The 13,374-nt window shown below is 39.2% G+C and overlaps 1 protein-coding gene and 16 non-coding genes across 17 annotated transcripts; all 17 read right to left on the reverse strand.

Annotated features, from left to right (window-relative positions):
* Positions 1-43: 43 nt before the first annotated feature.
* tmem161a (transmembrane protein 161A) lies at positions 44-3,947 on the reverse strand. The gene is made up of 11 exons (XM_077717079.1): positions 3,808-3,947; positions 3,298-3,401; positions 3,134-3,217; positions 2,665-2,756; positions 2,435-2,591; positions 2,124-2,339; positions 1,673-1,816; positions 1,491-1,604; positions 1,240-1,414; positions 1,081-1,177; positions 44-613 (listed from the first exon to the last, which is right to left on the reverse strand). The coding sequence occupies exons 1-11, from the start codon at positions 3,808-3,810 to the stop codon at positions 306-308; spliced, it is 1,494 nt and encodes a 497-aa protein (XP_077573205.1). The 5' UTR covers positions 3,811-3,947; the 3' UTR covers positions 44-305.
* Positions 3,948-4,035: 88 nt separating this feature from the next.
* Positions 4,036-4,107, reverse strand: trnaq-cug (transfer RNA glutamine (anticodon CUG)). The gene has a single exon. It is a non-coding gene; the product is annotated as a tRNA-Gln (tRNA).
* Positions 4,108-4,253: 146 nt separating this feature from the next.
* On the reverse strand, positions 4,254-4,325 carry trnaq-cug (transfer RNA glutamine (anticodon CUG)). Its single transcript has one exon. It is a non-coding gene; the product is annotated as a tRNA-Gln (tRNA).
* A 100-nt stretch (positions 4,326-4,425) lies between these two features.
* Positions 4,426-4,497, reverse strand: trnap-agg (transfer RNA proline (anticodon AGG)). Its single transcript has one exon. It is a non-coding gene; the product is annotated as a tRNA-Pro (tRNA).
* Positions 4,498-4,594: 97 nt separating this feature from the next.
* Positions 4,595-4,666, reverse strand: trnaq-uug (transfer RNA glutamine (anticodon UUG)). The gene has a single exon. It is a non-coding gene; the product is annotated as a tRNA-Gln (tRNA).
* Positions 4,667-4,766: 100 nt separating this feature from the next.
* trnaq-uug (transfer RNA glutamine (anticodon UUG)) lies at positions 4,767-4,838 on the reverse strand. The gene has a single exon. It is a non-coding gene; the product is annotated as a tRNA-Gln (tRNA).
* Positions 4,839-4,936: 98 nt separating this feature from the next.
* On the reverse strand, positions 4,937-5,008 carry trnaq-uug (transfer RNA glutamine (anticodon UUG)). Its single transcript has one exon. It is a non-coding gene; the product is annotated as a tRNA-Gln (tRNA).
* A 100-nt stretch (positions 5,009-5,108) lies between these two features.
* On the reverse strand, positions 5,109-5,181 carry trnaq-cug (transfer RNA glutamine (anticodon CUG)). Its single transcript has one exon. It is a non-coding gene; the product is annotated as a tRNA-Gln (tRNA).
* Positions 5,182-5,278: 97 nt separating this feature from the next.
* On the reverse strand, positions 5,279-5,350 carry trnaq-uug (transfer RNA glutamine (anticodon UUG)). Its single transcript has one exon. It is a non-coding gene; the product is annotated as a tRNA-Gln (tRNA).
* A 100-nt stretch (positions 5,351-5,450) lies between these two features.
* Positions 5,451-5,522, reverse strand: trnaq-cug (transfer RNA glutamine (anticodon CUG)). Its single transcript has one exon. It is a non-coding gene; the product is annotated as a tRNA-Gln (tRNA).
* A 97-nt stretch (positions 5,523-5,619) lies between these two features.
* trnaq-uug (transfer RNA glutamine (anticodon UUG)) lies at positions 5,620-5,691 on the reverse strand. The gene has a single exon. It is a non-coding gene; the product is annotated as a tRNA-Gln (tRNA).
* A 100-nt stretch (positions 5,692-5,791) lies between these two features.
* trnaq-cug (transfer RNA glutamine (anticodon CUG)) lies at positions 5,792-5,863 on the reverse strand. The gene has a single exon. It is a non-coding gene; the product is annotated as a tRNA-Gln (tRNA).
* A 98-nt stretch (positions 5,864-5,961) lies between these two features.
* On the reverse strand, positions 5,962-6,033 carry trnaq-uug (transfer RNA glutamine (anticodon UUG)). The gene has a single exon. It is a non-coding gene; the product is annotated as a tRNA-Gln (tRNA).
* A 101-nt stretch (positions 6,034-6,134) lies between these two features.
* On the reverse strand, positions 6,135-6,206 carry trnaq-cug (transfer RNA glutamine (anticodon CUG)). The gene has a single exon. It is a non-coding gene; the product is annotated as a tRNA-Gln (tRNA).
* Positions 6,207-6,304: 98 nt separating this feature from the next.
* On the reverse strand, positions 6,305-6,376 carry trnaq-uug (transfer RNA glutamine (anticodon UUG)). The gene has a single exon. It is a non-coding gene; the product is annotated as a tRNA-Gln (tRNA).
* Positions 6,377-6,476: 100 nt separating this feature from the next.
* On the reverse strand, positions 6,477-6,548 carry trnaq-cug (transfer RNA glutamine (anticodon CUG)). The gene has a single exon. It is a non-coding gene; the product is annotated as a tRNA-Gln (tRNA).
* A 96-nt stretch (positions 6,549-6,644) lies between these two features.
* On the reverse strand, positions 6,645-6,716 carry trnaq-uug (transfer RNA glutamine (anticodon UUG)). The gene has a single exon. It is a non-coding gene; the product is annotated as a tRNA-Gln (tRNA).
* Between the last annotated feature and the right edge of the window lie 6,658 nt (positions 6,717-13,374).

A 13,374-nucleotide genomic window follows, 5' to 3' on the forward strand; every position in this document is an offset into this window, starting at 1 on the left:
AGTAGACTTGTGGTTAAAGAAAAAATAATAATAATAACTTAGCTACTCACCCTGGCACCTTTAATTCGTTGTTGCCATTTGGATGTGTTTTGAGGCATCACATATCCTGTTTTACTTTTCCTCAAAGTACTGCAGCAAGTCAAAAGCAGCATTTAAAGCATTGGGCTTAACTCTGAAATGTTGCATACATTTGTAGAAGAGGTCTCAATTTTCATTCAATGTTTTGCCAACATACCAGAATCCTGCTCTGGTCTGGTCAATGTTTCTGAAGCGTCCAAAATATCAACGTGGCTTTGTGTGTTGTCCTAATTGTGCATGAGATACTGATGGAAGTAAACGCCAAAAAGTGAGCTGATCACCTGACAGGCCGCCACCCACCAAGTGAAAAAGGCGAAGAAACCTCTGAAGAAGAGCGGCGTGAGGACGGAGTGCAATGCCGACAGCATCTCCGACAGGCGGGCCACCGTGACCTGAATGTCCTCTTCTGCGTCGTCCATCGAGTCGTCGTCTTCGTCAAAAGAGTTTTGGATAGCTGGCGCTGACGTGGGCATCAGCGAGGGGGGTGTCACGCCGGGGGTTTCATTTGCACCTGCTCCGCTCCAAGAGAACCCTCCTGAAAGAGAAAAAAAATCTCAGCTCATTTTCTGAACTGCTTTATTGGGGTCGCGGGGGGTGCCGGAGCCTAACCCAGCTGACTTTTTTTGTGTTTGCAGTGTTCCCTTGGTCATTGCGGTTAATGGGGACTGAGACCATCCGCGATAAGTGAATTTCCGCAAATTAGGGATTCCCCTTCAAAAATGCTTAATTTGAATCAAAAATAATTTTTTTTTTTTGAATTTTTATTTTTTTTATTTTTATTTACCCTCCTGTATCCAGTACACCATATAGAATACGGGTAGAGAGAGTGAAATTCATGTTAAAACAAAAAAACTGTAAAATATGTTGTTTCAATGTAATATTTGTATTTTTTTTTCCCAAAAAAATCCGCGAAGCGCTGAGTCCGCGGTGGCTGAGCCGCGAAGTAGCGAGGGAACACTGTATTTTCTTCATGACTATAATGTAGGCTGTATAATGACTAACCTAAACCCTTGAGGGCTAGCGTAGAAAACAAGATGAGAAGAACCGGCACCACATACTGAAGAGTGACGACACTTAGGTAGCAAAACACACGCGTAACCTGGAAAGACAAATTCAATTTGAATCACTGGTTAATTTCAAGACTCAGAATTTTACCCTGACCTTCCTCTGAATGTCAATGGCGGCGATTCGTCCAGCTTCCTTCTTCATCTGCTCTACCCATTTCTGGGACAGGTTGAGGTAAGCCTGCAGATGGTAGCGGGTTAACGCCAGCCTCAAGACGCAAAGAGCCACCACGGTCCACAGCCGCATGCTGTCAAAGGCCTCGCTGGACACACTGGTGGATGTAAAGATTGAAAAGTTGTCAACAAGCCACTATATTTACATTTGATGATGATGTTGTATGAGCTTACAGAATGACGGAAGTTTTCCCCAGAGGTGCGTTGGCGAGGAAGTCCCTGGCCATGGGTTTGACCCACAGGATCAATATGACCACAGGAGAAAGGAAGCTCATGTGCAGGAGAATCCTACAAGAGATGATGGTTAAATCAGAATTGTGTAGGGAATCATTTTTGGTAATGGAATCGGCACACACTGGATGAGTGGACGGTCTGAGTTCATCTGGACGGCGTCCAGGTGTGTTTGAGCCAAACGGAGTCCGGGGAAGGCCATCAGGGCTCCGACGTATGCGCAGAAGGCGGCTAGGCCAAGTTTGACGGTCAGCTTGGTGACAGGGACCCTTAATACAAACATAAGGAGTGCTTAGGACAGTGTTTACTGGCCTATGCCATTAGTTTACTGGGCTTACTTTTTTCTGTTATTCACTTAAAATAGGAGTAATAATTCTGCCTAATTACTTTTTTTACCAGTATTTGTAAAAAACTAGCCATATTTTTCTTAATTTGTCACACTGTAATTCCAAAGTGACGCCATGTTCAAATAAAACGCATTCTGTTGCCAAAATAAAACAATTTAAACTCAGTTTAAAAACATTATTGCTCACTAATACAGTGAATGCTCACTGCTAAACCTATGAGTCAACTTACGACCAGTCGGCGTATCCCTGCTGTTTGGCGAACACCTCCATGTTGTCAAAGAGGCTAGAAAACCCTGACTCCAAGCCAAACTCCAGGTAGTCCTCTCGAACCACCAGTACTAGCATGGCGACCAACAGGCACAAGAACCCAAATGCAAGGCAAACGGAACGCTCTCCACCCTCTTCTGAGCGGAAATAGTGGCTCATAAGGGTGTGGAGTACTTTGCTGGAGGTTTTGTGTTAAAGAATAAATAAAGAATGTCTCATCATCAGCTACAACAAAGTTTTGTTAGTGTTTTAGCTTCTAGAAAAAAAGGATACAGGCTGAAAAGAACAGTCAGAACACACCAGATGGCACCAATGTTAACTTCTTTGCTGGCATCCATTACAGAGTAGTAACACTCAGTGAAAAGGAAGACAGCTGTTGTGTAGACAGCAAAGTCTATCAGCCATTGGTACTCCAAGAAGAAGCGTAGCACTGGGGGGAAGAGTAAGAAAAGGATAATTTAAGATAAGTGGTTCGATGCAGATTTAAGAAATGTTCAGCTCACCGAGTGCATCCATGGCATTGACTGGAGCTTTTTCTAGGTGAAGGTCAATGTCTTTGGGCACGGTTAGAGGCTTGTTTTCTCCATTTTGTCTCCTGAGAAAAAAACAACAACAACAACATGTTCTCTAATTTACTGTGAAAAAAACAACAAGACAAAACCAGCATTGAATTATGATAAGATAGACCTTACCGAGGAAAAGAGGACTCAGCAGAATGAGAAATGCTTCATAGTTTACGTCATTTTTTGTTTCTATTGACTTTTAAGTGAAAAATAAGTCCATCCTAACATCTTTACAAAAAAAACATTAATTATAACACCCTTTGTATCAACTCAACATTACATGAGTTAATACTTTTTAGGCATTTTTCTTCATAACATTTTTTTTTAGTCTTTTGTGTGCTATATTGACAATTGGAAGTCGCAATACATGTTGTTCCGTATCAGGCACTGCATTTTTTTGCTGTCCCACCTGTCTCTCTTATTTGTTTTGGGCATTTGTTTCCCAGCCAGAGCACACAGCTCGCCTTCTGACGGGTGCTTGAACCGGAATAAGCTGGAAGAAATAACAAGAAATAGACCAAAAAAATGTCAACATTTGCTTTTGCATGGGAAAGTGGCATACGTGTACCTCACCTGCCATTACAGAGAAGCCAGCGTGCAAAAGAGCAATGCGGTGCCATCCTCTGCATGATGGTGGCAGCCAGCAAACTGATCACTACTTGGATTCCCATCAGTGCCTAGTCAGATATCAAATTTGAAATGGAGTCAATGTCCAGCCACCAAATTTGGTCGACAGCGCCGCCTCGTGGAACACAAAGTAACATTAAGAAGTTTAAGACAGGACCAAAAGGGTTTTTGCATGTTTCATGGGAAACTAATAGATGCAACCCAAACAGAAATCAATCACAACCTGCAATACGTCACGGACCATGTAGCGAAAAGGCAAAAACTCTTGTTATAAACCAAGAGTTAATGAATGAAGCAGGCAGATGCTCACATTGCTAAATTTAGTCAAACTTATGCACCTGTCAGTGATATCGGACGCGGTTAGCTAGTTAGCACTAGCACGACCAATTTTGCGGGGTAACGATTTCATTGTATGGCGTACAGGTTGTCTGTGTAGTGCGTATAAAAGAACATTACCATCTTGTTTTGTCCGAATTATGTGATCGTAGGGACGAAGGGCAGCAGACTTTGCGTGAGGCGAAAACAGCTCTGGAACGGACATGTGTAACTTCTTCTTCGGATGTTGGGACATAAGAAGGAGGCTTGCGAGAAGTTGCTGCCCCGTAAAGGATGGCGGGGGAATTGCTCGAGAGCGCAAGCTCTTTTTTTGGTTATCCGTCAAGACACCAAGTAACCAAAGAATTAAGGTTCCACCGAGAGTTGAACTCGGATCACTGGATTCAGAGTACAGAGTGCTAACCATTACACCATAGAACCCTTTTTGCCTTACACTTTGGCCCATCTAGTTTTATTTGTTTAGACATTAGGACCTGCATATTGAATAAGTAATATTTACTACTAAATGCCCCAAATTAGCCCATGCGTCAGAAAGAACTAATATGTGACCCAAATAGAAAATGTGTAGGTTCCACCGAGATTTGAACTCGAATCACTGGATTCAGAGTCCAGAGTGCTAACCGTTACACCATAGAACCCATTTGATTGCAACATGTGGCCCATTTGTCTTTGTTTTATTTAAACATTAGTCCCTGCAAGTTGTATAAGTAATATCTGCTACTGAAAACAAGATGATTGAGGTTCCACCGAGACTTGAACTCGGATCACTGGATTCCTAGCCCAGAGTGCTGACCGTTACACCATAGAACCCTTTACAGACACTTATATGGGTCATATGATTTTATTTTTTTAGACATTAAACCCCAGTGTAAGGAAAACTAATATCTGACCCGTATGCAAAAGATGGAGGTTCCACCGAGATTTGAACTCGGATCACTGGATTCAAAGTCCAGAGTGCTAACCATTACACCATGGAACCCTGCTCAGGTATCAGTGGTGGGCCATGTCTTTTGATTGGTCAAAACATTAGGTCCTGCATATTGAATAAGTAATATCTGCTACTAAAAACCAATGGATAGAGGTTCCACCGAGATTTGAACTCGGATCACTGGATTCAAAGTCCAGAGTGCTGACCATTACACCATAGAACCCTTTACAGACACTTATATGGGTCATATGATTTTATTTTTTTAGACATTAAACCCCAGTGTAAGGAAGAACTAATATCTGACCCGTATGCAAAAAATGGAGGTTCCACCGAGATTTGGACTCGGATCACTGGATTCAAAGTCCAGAGTGCTAACCATTACACCATGGAACCCTGCTCAGGTGTCAAAGGTGGGTCATGTCTTTTGATTGGTCAAAACATTAGGTCCTGCATATTGAATAAGTAATATCTGCTACTGAAAACAAGAGGACAGAGGTTCCACCGAGACTTGAACTCGGATCACTGGATTCAGAGTCCAGAGTGCTGACCATTACACCATAGAAACCTTTGCGGACACTTAAATGGGTCATATGATTTTATTTTTTTAGACATTAAACCCCAGTGTAAGGAAGAACTAATATCTGACCCGTATGCAAAAGATGAAGGTTCCACCGAGATTTGAACTCGGATCACTGGATTCAAAGTCCAGAGTGCTAACCATTACACCATGGAACCCTGCTCAGGTATCAATGGTGGGCCATGTCTTTTGATTGGTCAAAACATTAGGTCCTGCATATTGAATAAGTAATATCTGCTACTAAAAACCAATGGATAGAGGTTCCACCGAGACTTGAACTCGGATCACTGGATTCAGAGCCCAGAGTGCTGACCGTTACACCATAGAACCCTTTACAGACACTTATATGGGTCATATGATTTTATTTTTTTAGACATTAAACCCCAGTGTAAGGAAAACTAATATCTGACCCGTATGCAAAAGATGGAGGTTCCACCGAGATTTGAACTCGGATCACTGGATTCAAAGTCCAGAGTGCTAACCATTACACCATGGAACCCTGCTCAGGAATCAATGGTGGGCCATGTCTTTTGATTGGTCAAAACATTAGGTCCTGCATATTGAATAAGTAATATCTGCTACTAAAAACCAATGGATAGAGGTTCCACCGAGACTTGAACTCGGATCACTGGATTCAGAGTCCAGAGTGCTGACCATTACACCATAGAACCCTTTACAAACACTTATATGGGTCATATGATTTTATTTTTTTAGACATTAAACCCCAGTGTTAGGAAGAACTAATATCTGACCCGTATGCAAAAGATGGAGGTTCCACCGAGATTTGAACTCGGATCACTGGATTCAAAGTCCAGAGTGCTAACCATTACACCATGGAACCCTGCTCAGGTGTCAAAAGGTGGGTCATGTCTTTTGATTGGTCAAAACATTAGGTCCTGCATATTGAATAAGTAATATCTGCTACTGAAAACAAGAGGACAGAGGTTCCACCGAGACTTGAACTCGGATCACTGGATTCAGAGTCCAGAGTGCTGACCATTACACCATAGAACCCTTTACAGACACTTTTATGGGTCATATGATTTTATTTTTTTAGACATTAAACCCCAGTGTAAGGAAGAACTAATATCTGACCCGTATGCAAAAGATGAAGGTTCCACCGAGATTTGAACTCGGATCACTGGATTCAAAGTCCAGAGTGCTAACCATTACACCATGGAACCCTGCTCAGGTGTCAAAGGTGGGTTATGTCTTTTGATTGGTCAAAACATTAGGTCCTGCATATTGAATAAGTAATATCTGCTACTAAAAACCAATGGATTGAGGTTCCACCGAGACTTGAACTCGGATCACTGGATTCAGAGTCCAGAGTGCTGACCATTACACCATAGAACCCTTTACAGAATCTTGAATGGGTCATATGATTTATTGGTTTAGACATTTACTCCAGTGTAAGGTAGAACTAATATCTGACCCATGTATAAAAGGTGGAGGTTCTACCGAGACTTGAACTCGGATCACTGGATTCAAAGTCCAGGGTGCTGACCATTACACCATAGAACCCATTTCAGCTCTCTGAATGGGTTATATGTTTTTATTGGTTCAGACATTAGCCCCTGTGTAGGGAAGAGCTGGGTTTAGGGTTAGACCATAGAACCCATTTGAGCATGCTTTTATTGGTTTAGAGCAGTGTTTCCCAAACTTTTTTGAGCTGTGGCACACATTTTGCATCGAAAAACCCCCATGCACCCCAAACATCAGAACGGATACTGTTTTTAATATTTCCTCCAGTGTCTGTATAACACCATTAAAATAATTCACTCATTAAACTTGGCTTTTAAAAATGGAATCACAATGTCCTAAAACCAGAAATAGCTCTTATTCCCTTTGTCTCAAAACGCTGCTACCTCTACCTTAATTATGTTAATCTCATCATTTCATGCTCACTCTACCGAGTAGTTTTACATTTCCTTTGGACCAAATGAGCCTTCGGCAAAAGGATGAGAAAGTCTCCGATACGCTCGTCTACGTTACACTTTGTCATAAAAGCATGTACTCTTTCCTTCTATGGTAACAATAGTATGTGGCATGCTAATACCAAGTCATTAACATTGGTTATTCCTTTTAATATGAGATTATTATATGGAATTTGGCTCGCGGTGTCTGTTCTTGACTGAAACGCCCCGGCTTGGCCTGCGCACGCATCATAATATCAGCTCATCCTCTCTAATGCAAGATGCCTTCGACAGCACGACGGCACGGCCTTCGAGGACCTTCAACCCAATATCCATTCACCCTATTCAAATCCCTCCATTTTATCTGGGTGGTCTGTCAATTTAATGTTGAATCCCCTCATGCTGCTAATTGCTAGCGCTCCTTCTGCCGCAAAATGTGCTTGATCCTTCACCCTCTGCATTTGGGCGCGAGAGCGTGACTTGCTGATGAGAGAAGTGGCAAAAGTCAAATCTCCGGTGGCTTTTTCTGCATCAACGGGCAGGCGTTTTGAAAACATACCTTATATGAAATGAACAAGTCCGCTCTGTATAAAGTGCCTGGCTATGGATGATGCCTTGGGTGATGCCTTAAGGCAAATTAGTCTGTGCGAGGAAGGGGAAATTGATCTGATTAGATTTTAATTAAAATATCAACTTTTACATACACAGCATAAACTCTGTACTCGCATGCCAAAAAGAGGCAGAATTTGGACAAAAATAGGATTCTGTACTTTCACTTTAAAGTTTGAACTATTTCGCAGTTAGTCAACTGTCAATCAAGCACAGAGCAGAAAAAATAAAAATGAGATTTTGTGCTGTTTTCATCGTTTAAAACTAAAAGTATTCAAAACAACCGTCAAATTTAAACAATTCACTATCATAAAATATGACAAATGATGGTTAATTTTTAAATGTCTTTCGCAACCTTGTTTTTATCCAATAAAAGGACTTTCGAGCCTCATTTGGAATATAAAATATATTTATGATACCATCTTTACTCTTTTGAATTTGTAAAAGTCTTAAAAAAACAATTAACTTTTAAGTTTGTCTTTTTTCAATGCTCATAAAATATTTACTTTGAAAACCACGTTCCAACAGAACTTTAAAATGCAACACTTGAGTCAATTAAACAGGAAAACCGACAAAAATATAAAAATAAAACACCCAGAAGGAACACGCACGGATCAGACGATCAAAAATAAAATCCATATCACTTTTCAATACATTCGCTTTGACTAGACCCCCCCCCCCTCCTCGCTTTCCTATCTTGTAAGTACATTGCTGATTTTATCTCCCCAAAAAGCAGGTCACTTGACACTAGGAGAGCTTCTCCCATTATCATTGCCACCACTAATCCCGTCAGTGTGTTAGCCATCTGTGGCTAGCGAGCAGCCAGCCACAAATTAGCGAGGAAAGAAACAGACACAAATAAAATGCAAATTTTAGCCGTCTACTAAGTGGCTCCCCTCCCGTCGGTTTGAGGGGGCCTCCCGGTTCCCACACTGCTTCCCCGCGTCTATCCCAGAACGCCGTCGGGTTTCTGGGGCAAGAAGGGGGGGATGCGAACCCCGCCATTGGCTGGCTTTTGTCTGCCCTCTTTCTTGGCCTTTCAACGGACGATTTGAATATATGCAAATGTTGCTATGGTGCCTCTGTCTCCCTCCTTTCGTTTTGCTGCATGTTTTTTGCACATTTTGTGGAACTGCTGCATGAAAAGCTGTGGGAACCTCATATGATGAGCTTTCACTGTCACACTAAGTTTATTGTAATGGGTTTGAATTAACACATGTATACGTTATGAGATTAAAGCCGTAAATTTGATATATAGAGTATTAAAGAGAATCAGCTCAGTATCAATTGAGTCAAAGATGGAGGTCTTTTGTTTACAAATTTCAACCCAAATTTTTCTCGTCGAGTGAATGTTTTAATATAATTATTGAAGTTTGTTGTTTTGTTGTCAGTTTTTAAATCAAACTTTCAGAAAAAGAAATTTGGATATGGAAATATTTATATACACACGCAAAAAAATATAATCTAGTGGAGGTCAAAGGTCAATATTGTGGCAAATCACCAAACCCAAAAGTATTTATCTATTTATTATGATTCATAAAACCATGGTCAGTGACTGCCAGTTCATACAAAAACAATATTTGCGATCTAGAACTTAATAAGCTATAAAATAGGGAATAATTTAACACTTTTACAAAAAATCAACAAGAATTCACCCACCAAATTTGCATACAAACAAGGTAGACTATGTTACCCAATATATATATATATATACCTGACCACCATTATTAAAAATACATTTTAAAAAATACAATAGTTAATCAGTGATTGCAGAACTTAGGATTTTACGACAAGATTGAAGAGGCCTCAATTTATTTGCGAAAAACTGAAGAAAAAACTAGAATGATTGTGCAATGATTGTCAAGTTTGCATGAGTTCTGCAGACCCCCGCTTGTGCATAGACGAGCCACCCACCCACCCACCTTCCCCCAATCAATCTGCCGTGTGCATTCAAGGCTGTCTCAATGCGCTTGAACTTGACCGAGGGAAGTGCCTGGGAAAAGAGGCAAGACTTTGGCCCTTTTACCCCCCTCTCTTTTTCACCCAGACTGATACTGAGTACTCATTTGCATAAATCTAAGACCCCTCCTTGCCAATTAAACCAGGAAAGTATTGAGGATAAAGTAGTCTGGTTTGCACGTGGCCAAGGATGAGCAGACATCACCTCTCGTCTATCACCAAATGTAAGTTGGCTGATTATCGCGACTAAATGATGAGCTGGTTTGTGTCCTAATGTGTTTTTTGTGTGGTTCTTGTACTTATATGTGTGCATTTGAGAGGGTTTTTACAATGCAATTGCTGAAAGTAGCAATTTTTGGGTTGTTTTTGTGTGTTTTATGGATGGTTAATCTGAGGTTTAATTAGTTTTAGCAATTGGATAAAAACAAGGAGGGTTTTAATAGGTGTTTTCATTTTTATTTTTAATTTAGGAGAGAATACATGTATTGGAAAGGGAAAAAAGCGGGTTGGTTCAAACATTGACCTGTTTATTGGATCAAAACTAAAAAGTTTACATCACAATATTAAAATAAAACTGTGAATGACAGTTTTGGAAAAGGGGGTTTGCTCAAAATTTGTCTGAAGGTATTTATTTGCAAATTATTAGAAAATTACACTTTGCATGTGGATACAATACAAAACATGCAATATTTATTTTTATGCTCTTTATGCAACATTTATTCGTACATCTTCCATGCTACTGATCTTCATGAAGGTAGCGGGGGTGCTGGAGTCCGCCCCAGGTAACTACGGGATGTAGGCAAGTCTATAATTTTAAATCACAAGTAGCTTTCCACACTCAACTAAAACGTCTTGTATTCAGTTTAGCAGTTTCTTCTCATTTTGCTTTTGAGTTTGAATGTTTTTATCACTGAAATAAACTGTATCTAAACCTTTTGAGCTCAAGACCAAACTTGCACTCAAAATTTGTAAGATACACATAAACTACTTGTACCTTTTCAGTTAAATACACAAATTACACACCAACCTTTCAAAAAAATATACCAGACTTTACCACCTAAAAACTGGCAATGTAGTTTTTGCCAGCAAACTACTCTTATAATAATAAGATCATATTTTATCAGACATTTTGAGCTTCCCATGCAATGCCTTCATGTCGAAGGTCAAGTCTCTCTTTGGGAGGGCGGCCAGTACAATTCCCAAAGGTGTCCACTTGAATGGGTCACTTATTGCTACTAATCAATTGAGTTCAACATAACTTGGGCTATTAAAGGTCACTGATTGAAAAGCTAATCAATTTATTGCCCAATCGCTGGCACTGTGTGTGTAAATGTGATTTTTTTTTACATACAATGAGTTGGCAATATATTGAATAGAAGATAAAGTATGGAAATAGTATACAATAACAATAAAAAAACTGAAGATAATGTAAGAGGATTAACTGTAATACATGTTAATGCTAATTCTTTTTTGTAGCAATATAGCTGCACAAGTATTATAGGTTTTAGAGATGTGTTTTTGTTTAATGTTCTAAAGGATATGTGTTTTTAAAAGAATAAATACAGTGTTTCAATCATTATTCATGTTAAGAATCTTTATTTTTTTAGTGATTCATAAAATAGTTTTTGTTTCTTGAGATTTTATGAATTTATTACAAAATATAATGAACACACATTGATTCCTTGCTTTGATAGGGCTTAACTGGGTTAAATATTATAATGCATTATTGGATTTGCATTGTAATGTGAAATAATGGTAATTCATATATATATGAAATGACACATTAATCTGCTTACTTTTAGTCTATTATTAAATGTACATTGATGCACAATTGATACTTTTGAAAGAAAAATATCTACTCAAAAGCAGTTATATGCACAAAATACACCATTGAAATGGTTGATATTGTAGTTTTTTTGTATTAGCAATAATACAACTACTTATATAAATCTGATTTTTTTTAATGTAAATGATTTTTAAAAGACCAGTTTTAAATTCCTCACCCCAAAAACACTAATCAAAACGTATAACACGTGTCTTTCGTTAATTATTAATTTTTTTATTGCTTCAATTATACAAATATATGTGTACACCGAGTACGTATTTTTTTGCTATGCAAATGAATGGATTATGGACAATGCACCTGTGAGTAAGTGAATAGTCGTCAAAAAAGATGTGAATCAGATTTTCTCAATCAATAAAATGGATGCAATTTTACATAATTCAGGTCAGATTTTCTAATGCATTAATTTAGCTGGAAATCAATACAAAAGACCATTTTGTTGGTTTTTGGAGCAGAAGCCATAAGAAAAGGGCCTCGGTCAAGCCGTTCGTTTCGTGTTGAAACATTCGATAGAATCACCTCAAGATATATTTTTTTAAAAAATACAAATCTGATTAAACGTGTTCATGTAAAAATGATGCACTCGTTGAAATGGTTGAAAGTGGGCGTGGCAACCTCGGAAAGAAGGCCGTGTCGCATGCAGTTATTTTCCCTCTGGGCCTTCAGTACTGGCAGTTCCACTCTTGGTCCATAGATGTCGCCGTTGATCACGTTGATGATGCTTGGTTGCAATGGGGGGAAAAAATGAAGGTCACCAATCCCCCAAAACAAAATGTACAGGGTTGGATTTGTTGCGTATTCGTTTATTTATTGGCATGTTTCTTTTCTAGGTCACACTCAAATTATATTCCAATGAGAATGACCAGTTGATAAACATGGAAGGCTTACTCATTTACTGCCACATAAAATGACACATATTGTATATTTACAGATGTGTATGGAATATTCTCTTACTTACAGTGATACATATTTAAAAAAGAATATATTCCAAACACCCTATGTAATATTTACATCAATTCTGCATCTCACAATCAAACACACAACCAAACCTTTACTCAAATACGTACATAAAATATAGAATACTGTTACTATATTGTTGTGTTTAACTATCACAGATCAAAAATGTATCTATTTGTAGTTTCTATTCATATTTCTATTATTGGTGGGCAATGTTTTATTTCTATATTTAAAAACAGACTTATCGGTTTGCTTCCAAGTGTCCCGAATGTTGTTACCAATTGCCCGAGGGCAGCCTTGACCTATTTAACTCATTGGCTGCCATTGACGTGACAGAGGTCCAATTCATTTCGACTTCGAAGGCTAGCAGCGAATGATTATGTTTCAATGCCATTGACGGTGATTCACGTCCGATCCCCTCTAGGTGAGGGCCTGGCAAATTCCATTTTAAATGAACTGGACATACTATATCACCGTCCATGTCATATAACACGGTTTTTATAAAATAATGGCTAGCGAAACATAATGTGAATGTCTTAAATTGGGGTAAAAATAAAAAGTAAAAATTGTCAGAGCAAATCTGTTTTTATTTAAAATATACATATGTCACCCCCATATGGATGAATAATGGCGACGTCTGATTGGTCCTCGCGCTTGGGCGAGCCTATCCTGGCGTGTGACGTCATCAACCAGTGACATTTGTCACTCCGTCTCTTCTTTCTTTCTTTCCTTTTTCCTTTGGATCACAACCAGCACATGCTTCAAGGTGTCTCCTTAAAACTTCAATTTGTAGGGATTTATTGAAGAACAATCTAGAATGTTCTTTTTACCAGGCAGTACGAACACCCACTTTACATCAGGGGGAGTGAGGGAGAGAGAGAGAGCGAGAGGGAGGGGG

The sequence above is a fragment of the Stigmatopora nigra genome, chromosome 5 (genome assembly GCF_051989575.1).
Source record: "Stigmatopora nigra isolate UIUO_SnigA chromosome 5, RoL_Snig_1.1, whole genome shotgun sequence".
Lineage (NCBI taxonomy): Eukaryota > Metazoa > Chordata > Actinopteri > Syngnathiformes > Syngnathidae > Stigmatopora > Stigmatopora nigra.